The sequence below is a fragment of the Hordeum vulgare genome, chromosome 2H, assembly GCF_904849725.1.
Source record: "Hordeum vulgare subsp. vulgare chromosome 2H, MorexV3_pseudomolecules_assembly, whole genome shotgun sequence".
Taxonomy (NCBI): domain Eukaryota; kingdom Viridiplantae; phylum Streptophyta; class Magnoliopsida; order Poales; family Poaceae; genus Hordeum; species Hordeum vulgare.
The window spans coordinates 507,861,390-507,868,125 of record NC_058519.1 but is presented as its reverse complement, the minus strand read 5'-3'; the positions used below and the strand labels follow the sequence as shown (position 1 = coordinate 507,868,125).

Here is a 6,736-nt window from a genome sequence, read left to right as displayed (position 1 = left end):
GGTGTTGGCAATGTATTCCAATTCACCGAACTTAAATTCCTGACCCGGGGTGACCCCATCAGTCTGGTGATGAGTCGCCTTGACGTGCGAGGTGGTACTGCTAAGAGCAGGGGATTGGCCGGAGATGAAGATATCCCCGGTCTTGACATTGTCGCTGGTCACCAAGCAAGCCATCGAGCCTTTTTGCGATCTCACAGTGGATCTCTATATGAAAGAACCAATGTCGGTGTCAAAACCGGCTGATCTCAAGTAGGGGGTCCGAACTGTGGATCTAGGATCGATGGGTAACAAGAGACGAAGGAGACAGTGTTTTACCCAGGTTTAGGCCCTCTTGATGGAGGTAAAACCCTACGTCATGCTCTTGTTATTATTGAAGGGATGGTACAGAGTACAGAGTTGATCTACTGCAAGATCAGATGTTGTGGTCTAAACCCTAACCGTAATGAGCTTAATGTGTCCTACGAACTATGGTTCGATAGTTTCTATAGATGCTAGGGGTGTTATGGTTACACAAGGTCGGTTACAGTAGAGAAGGAATATGTCGATTACTACATCACATTGGATTGCACGCCAAGCCTTCGGAAGAATACATCTCGAATCCAATACTTCTACTAACGATCGAACAGACCTGGGAGTCCGGCCCATGGGAATAGGCAGACGGCCCAAGGACCCCATAATCCCGGACTCCGTGAGACACACCTAGCTAGTGTTGGTCTCTACACCAACTTAAAATTTGTCCAATTGCGACGAAATTTATTGGTGTTTTTTCTGGACCAAAATAAGACCTGGAAGCTTCGAGAGGAGGCGAGAAGCCTCACAAGAGGAGCACCACACAACATGGTGCGACCAGGGGGTAGGGTGCGCCCTGTTGCCTCGTGCTACCCTCGGTTGCCTCCTGGCATACCTCTTCGTCCTATAAATTTACAAATATCCCAAAAACCCTAGAGAGCGTCCTGAAACATTTTTCCACCGCCGCAAGCCTCTGTTCCGTTGTCTTCCCATCTGGAGCCCTTTTCAAGTGCCCTACCGGAGGGGGATCGATCACGGAAGAACTCTACATAATCCTCGATGCTCCCATGGTGATGTGTGAGTAGTTCACCAGAGACCTACATGCTTGTAGTTAGTAACTAGATGGATCTCTCTCTCTCTCTCTCTCTCTCTCTCTCTCTCTCTCTTGATCTTCAATACAATGATGATCACATCCTCGCTTTGATCTATCCGATGTAATTTTTTGTGCGGTGCGTTTGTTGGGATCCGATGAATTGTGGTTTTTGTTCAGATTATTCATGATAAATATTTAAGTCTTCTATGTTCTAAATATGATACTTATGTGCATGATCATCATAGCTTCGTAAATATCTCTGATCTATAGTTTGCTTTGGTCAAGTAGATTGTTCCTTCTTCAGTGAGAGGGGTGCATTGTAGTGGGTTCAATCTGACGAATTTTATATCCCAGTGACATAGTAGGGGACAAGATACGTCTTTCATTGTTGCCACTAAGGATAAAATGATGGGGTTAGTTCATATTAACTAAATTCTCCTTGTTTACATCATGTCAATGTTCTCCAAGCATTACTCTGTTTAATTAATACTCTAGATGCATGCTGGATACCGGTCGATCGATGGAGTAATAGTAATAGGTGCAGGCAAGAGTCGTCCTATTTGCTTATGGACGTGATGCATATATACACATGATTATTGCGGTGAATATCACATAACCATGTGCTTTTTTTATTAATTGCACGACAGTAATTTGTGTACCCACCGTATGCTTGCTTTCATGAGAGATACCACTAGGGAAAATTATGGCCCCGGGGTCTATTCACTTATAAGTTTACAAAAACAACAATTTTCTCGTTTCCTTCTTTTACTTTTTATTTACTTTTCACTTTGTAGCTTCCAACCATACTACTTACTTGTTTGCAAATAACGAAACATGGAGATTGACAACCCTCTTGTGTGCGTTGGGTGCAAGTGTTTGTTTCTCTTTGTGCAGTCGCCGAAGATGGGGGTTGGCTATATTATTAAAACTATAACACTACCAATAATGGAGAATGGACGTTTGGCTCCCGAGCACCATGGAGGCCTTTAAATTTGAAATCAAATTTCATGAAAATTCATATTTTTACATTGCAATTTTTTTTTGAAAAAATACAGAGATATATTAGGGCGTAACACACATGTATTTAAATTTTAATGGCAAAATACGTTAAAATGAGAGTTGTGAAAAAAAGATAAATCTAAAGGTTTTTAACACATGATACTATTCGTTTTTCATTCTGAAATTTTATACACATATATATAACATCTTTGTTTACTTGCATAATTGTTTTCAGATATTTTTCAAAATTAAAAGGTATGAATTTCGAATTATTTTCAGAAAAAGATCTTCATGGTGCTCGAGAGCCAAAAGCAATTTATGCCAACAATGAAGATACGTTACTCTTCACTATAACTAGCCTGATACTGCTTCAATTATACTTACTCCATTCTTAAATATAAGACCTTTTACAGATTGTACCATAAACTATATACGGATGTACATAGACATATTTTAGTGTATAGATTCACTCATTTTGCTTCGTACGCAGTCTTCTATTAAAATTCCTAAAATGTCTTATATTTTGGAACGGAGGAAGTATATGGTACCAGCTTGCAATTAACTTCGTTCGATGTTCGATGTTCGATGTGCGGTATGTCATGTCATCTCCAAAGGTGACCGTCATCGTGTGACCGGGCAGTTATAAACGCCCATTGATCGATCGAGCCTCTTTCACTATTCTCCACCGGGATCCTATGGCACGGTCCGATTGGCAGGCAGTCCCCACAGATCACAAGGAGCATCAAGGCCCAGGATATTGTCCACGCGGCGTCCACCGGCGCAGCAGAATCCGATGGCGCCACCTCCCCATTGGCCAGCGCTCTATCCATCCTACCACCCCCAGGATTTCCCCGCCCACATCTTGTGGCTGCCGTGCGCCGCAACGCCACGATTTAACATCAAAACCGTCGTGGCATCCTGCAAATCCTGCGCGCTCCAACAGACGTCCTAGCTGCCACTCCGCCGCCCGCGTCAGGGACCTCACCGTCACACCGGCGAAGCAAAACCGGCACCCATGGCGCTCGCCTCCACCTCCGCCACCGCCTCCGCGGCCGTGCTCAAGAACCCGTTCCTCGGCGCGAGGCGTGCGCTCGCCAATGCCGCCTCCCTCGGCGCCGCCAAGCCCGTGACACGCCGCGTGGTGGTCGTCGCCGCGGCCGCCGACAAGAAGTCGTGGATCCCCGCGTTCAAAAGCGATGCCGAGTTCATCAACCCGTCCTGGCTCGATGGCTCGTAAGTCTTCCTCGCTCCTATTTCTCTTCGTTCGCGCCGCATTAATCCTACTACAGTACTACTCTACACGAGGGAGGCCTCCATGCCTGCACCTGTCTGAGACTCACTCAACGCGCGCGTGCAGGCTCCCCGGTGACTTCGGCTTCGACCCCCTGGGGCTTGGCAAGGACCCGGCGTTCCTCAAGTGGTACAGGGAGGCCGAGCTGATCCACGGGCGCTGGGCGATGGCCGCGGTGCTGGGCATCTTCATCGGGCAGGCGTACAGCGGCGTGCCGTGGTTCGAGGCCGGAGCGCAGCCTGGCGCGGTGGCGCCCTTCTCCTTCGGGTCGCTCCTCGGCACCCAGCTGCTGCTCATGGGGTGGGTGGAGTCCAAGCGGTGGGTCGACTTCTTCAACCCGGACTCCCAGTCGGTGGAGTGGGCCACGCCGTGGTCGCGCACAGCCGAGAACTTCGCCAACTTCACCGGCGAGCAAGGGTACCCGGGCGGCAAGTTCTTCGACCCCCTCGGCCTCGGTGGCGAGACCAAGGACGGCATCTACATCCCCGACACCGAGAAGCTTGAGCGGCTCAAGGTGGCCGAGATCAAGCACTCGCGCCTCGCCATGCTTGCCATGCTCATCTTCTACTTCGAGGCCGGACAGGGCAAGACGCCGCTCGGCGCGCTCGGTCTATAAGATGATTTTTGGCTGGCGCGCGGTGGGAGAAAGGGTTTGTTGCATCGCATCAGATCGGACGCATGGATTGAATGGGATCTGCTCGACGTCGAACAAGCAGCAGCATTTTATCTGTGTCCGTGACTTCTTTTAGGTGGCGTGTGTAAATCGAATGGGGAATCAAGTACTCTTTCTTTCTCCAGCGTATGTACCATGTAATATATAGTCCGAGCTCTGTAATTTAAGGCAGAATGGGCAAAAGACATTTGATTCATTGCCTACAAAGTCTTTTAGAACTTTGCTTGCATGATTTGCAACATTTGAAGGAAGCACGGAAACTATCAAATTCTGAACTGCTCGGCGAAAAACAAGATCACCCGATTTATGCAGAAAGTAGCACAGATAGTCGTGCATTGTAACGGAACAAAACATTGCCATGAAATTAGTTAGGATTGTATGTGTAAATATAGCGTCCAGTGTGTTACAATAAGAGAGAGAGGGAGAGAGGAAACTGAAACAAATTTAGAATGAACCATAAGTGCAAGCAAAACATCTCATGCCGTTCGTTGCAATCAAAGGAACTTTTGACATGAATTTAGTAAGGATTGTATTGTATGCGCAAATACAATGAGAGAACGGAGATTTTGTGCATTTTCATGGTGCCTTGGTACTCCTTTGCGTAGAGATAGAGTATCACTCAAATCTCATCGTCCATTTAAAAGGCTAGTTTAGTATTTGTGTTTTAATTTAGACTTTAGACTCCTAATCAGATCACGCGTCTCACCCAGGCAGCCGCCATGCGACTAGACCACACATGCCGCCACCAATCACACCCTTTCTACACGCCTTTCTACCTTGGCTACACCGACTCTCCCGCGTCATCCTCTTCATAATGAGTGAATTGCAAAAAATGTCAACATTGAAGGTTAGGATTATGGGAACCACAGCTCTATAGGTTTGTGACAAAAATCATTAATTTTGGGCTTTTTTTTTTTTGCAAAAAACACTAGTTGTCGTCTTTGGTCGTTTTGATGACGATTATGATATATGGGCCCCATAAAAGCTGATGTGGCGTATCAATTGACATTTGACGGTGTTAGATGGGGTTTGTCGTCGTTTTGTCACGACAGATGTCATGGGTAGGCTTATCGAGAGTGGTTGGGACCGAAGGGACACCGGCGGGCTCCGGGAACGAGATTGGTAGCTAGCAATGCAAGACGCACGATGTACCCAGGTTCGAGGCTCTCCGTGGGAGATAATACCCCTAGTCCTGCCGGAGTGGTTGATGAACCAAGGTGATTACAGAATGCCCCTTGAGTTGTTCGATGGAGGAGGAAGAAGGAGCAGCTGGCTCGCTATCTACCTCTCCTATGTGGTGTGTGTGGGTGTGAGAATGGCCGGCCCTCTGCATGGAGGGGGGCAGGGGGTTCTATAGTCGAACCCATGAACCTACAAAATGGATAATAGGTACAGTGTGGGGGGCACGGCTGGCAGCCTCTCAGGCCGGCCAGGGGACCCACTAAGGATTAGTCTTGTCGCTTGAGGGGCCCGCCGGCTGCAAGGTCCCATCGGGCCCTGGGACCCGCCGGATGGCCTATGGGATTGGTGCGTATTCCCCACGCGGGGAGCGTGCGGTACGACGGACGTCGTCTTGCGGGATCTGGCACCGGTCAGCGATACGGCCGCCTCCACTGTAGCCACGACGGGCCAGGTAATGGAGTGGGTAGTGGCGCGCTGGCACTGTATATGGTTGACGGGTCGGAGCCGGCGACGGTCAGCGGTACGGGCGTCGCCACTGTAGCCATGCGTATGCTTCTCCATCGTACGAGCACTAATGTACCTTCGCCTTTAATCGAAGTCCACCGTCACATCCTGGGGATTGATGTGACAGGTGCCCTTCAGCCGGCTGGCGGCTAGCCAGCCGGCCAGAGAGTAGACGGCTACGCTCCTAGCCGGCAAGGACTTCATAGCCGGCTAGGAGGAGCTGGGAGTTGAGGAAGTTCTCGCTCCCTTCTATACCGAAGTATAAAGGAGTAGGCTCGATGAGCCTACCCCAGGGTTATCCCCCCGTCAGTAGTCCCCGAAGCAGGGGAGGTCCGCCGGCTTGATTATCCAGCTCACGGGCATAGGGAGCCCCTATATGTGAGCCCACGCGTGGGAGAGATCGGGCCGGGAGCCGACTGGCTTCCGTTGGACGCATCGGCTTCTGCTTGCATCGCTAGTGCACCTCGTGTTGGGCTTTGGGTGTCGCGCTCTGACAAGCCACGCGCATGATGGGACTGGGCCTCCGCATCGAGGCCCGCCATGCCGCGACCTCGGCCCGTGCGTGGGGATCCTCTGTCGATACGCGGCGACGGTTGGCATTCCGGAGCGCATTAAGGCTCCCGCACTATCAGGAGGGGGTGGGGATCGTGCGCACCGGATCCCCTCCCCACGATCTCTTCCGCGGTTTAAATGGACGGGCGGGGGCGCTGAAGAGGCCATTTGCCCCGGTCCTGCTCCGCTCCAACGCCCCCTCCCTCCCAGAGCTAGAGAGAGAGAGAGAGAGAGAGAGAGAGAGAGAGAGAGAGAGAGAGAGAGGCGTCGTTCGCGTCTTCGCCGCCGTTCGCCGCCGGAGCTTCGCGCGTCCCCCAGAGCTTCTCGTCGTCGGTCCGCTATGTCCCGAGCCGCCGCCAAGAAGGCGAAAGCTCGGGGCTCCTGGGAAGAGCAGCCTCGTCACCGAGGGGCACATTGAGGTCCTCCGCCATCT

General features: G+C 50.5%; 1 protein-coding gene across 1 annotated transcript; it reads left to right on the top strand.

Annotated features, from left to right (window-relative positions):
* The first annotated feature begins 2,983 nt into the window (after nucleotides 1–2,983).
* On the top strand, nucleotides 2,984–4,261 carry LOC123426891 (chlorophyll a-b binding protein CP24 10B, chloroplastic). Its single transcript, XM_045110793.1, has 2 exons — nucleotides 2,984–3,334; nucleotides 3,459–4,261. Exons 1-2 carry the CDS (start codon nucleotides 3,117–3,119, stop codon nucleotides 4,006–4,008), a joined length of 768 nt encoding a protein of 255 aa, XP_044966728.1. The 5' UTR covers nucleotides 2,984–3,116; the 3' UTR covers nucleotides 4,009–4,261.
* Nucleotides 4,262–6,736: the final 2,475 nt, after the last annotated feature.

Coding starts and splice junctions, on each gene's coding strand:
- LOC123426891 (XM_045110793.1), top strand. CDS start 3,117: ATGGCGCTCGCCTCCACCTCCGCCACCGCCTCCGCGGCCGTGCTCAAG. Junction 3,335..3,458: donor CCGTCCTGGCTCGATGGCTC/GTAAGTCTTCCT, acceptor GCGCGCGTGCAG/GCTCCCCGGTGACTTCGGCT.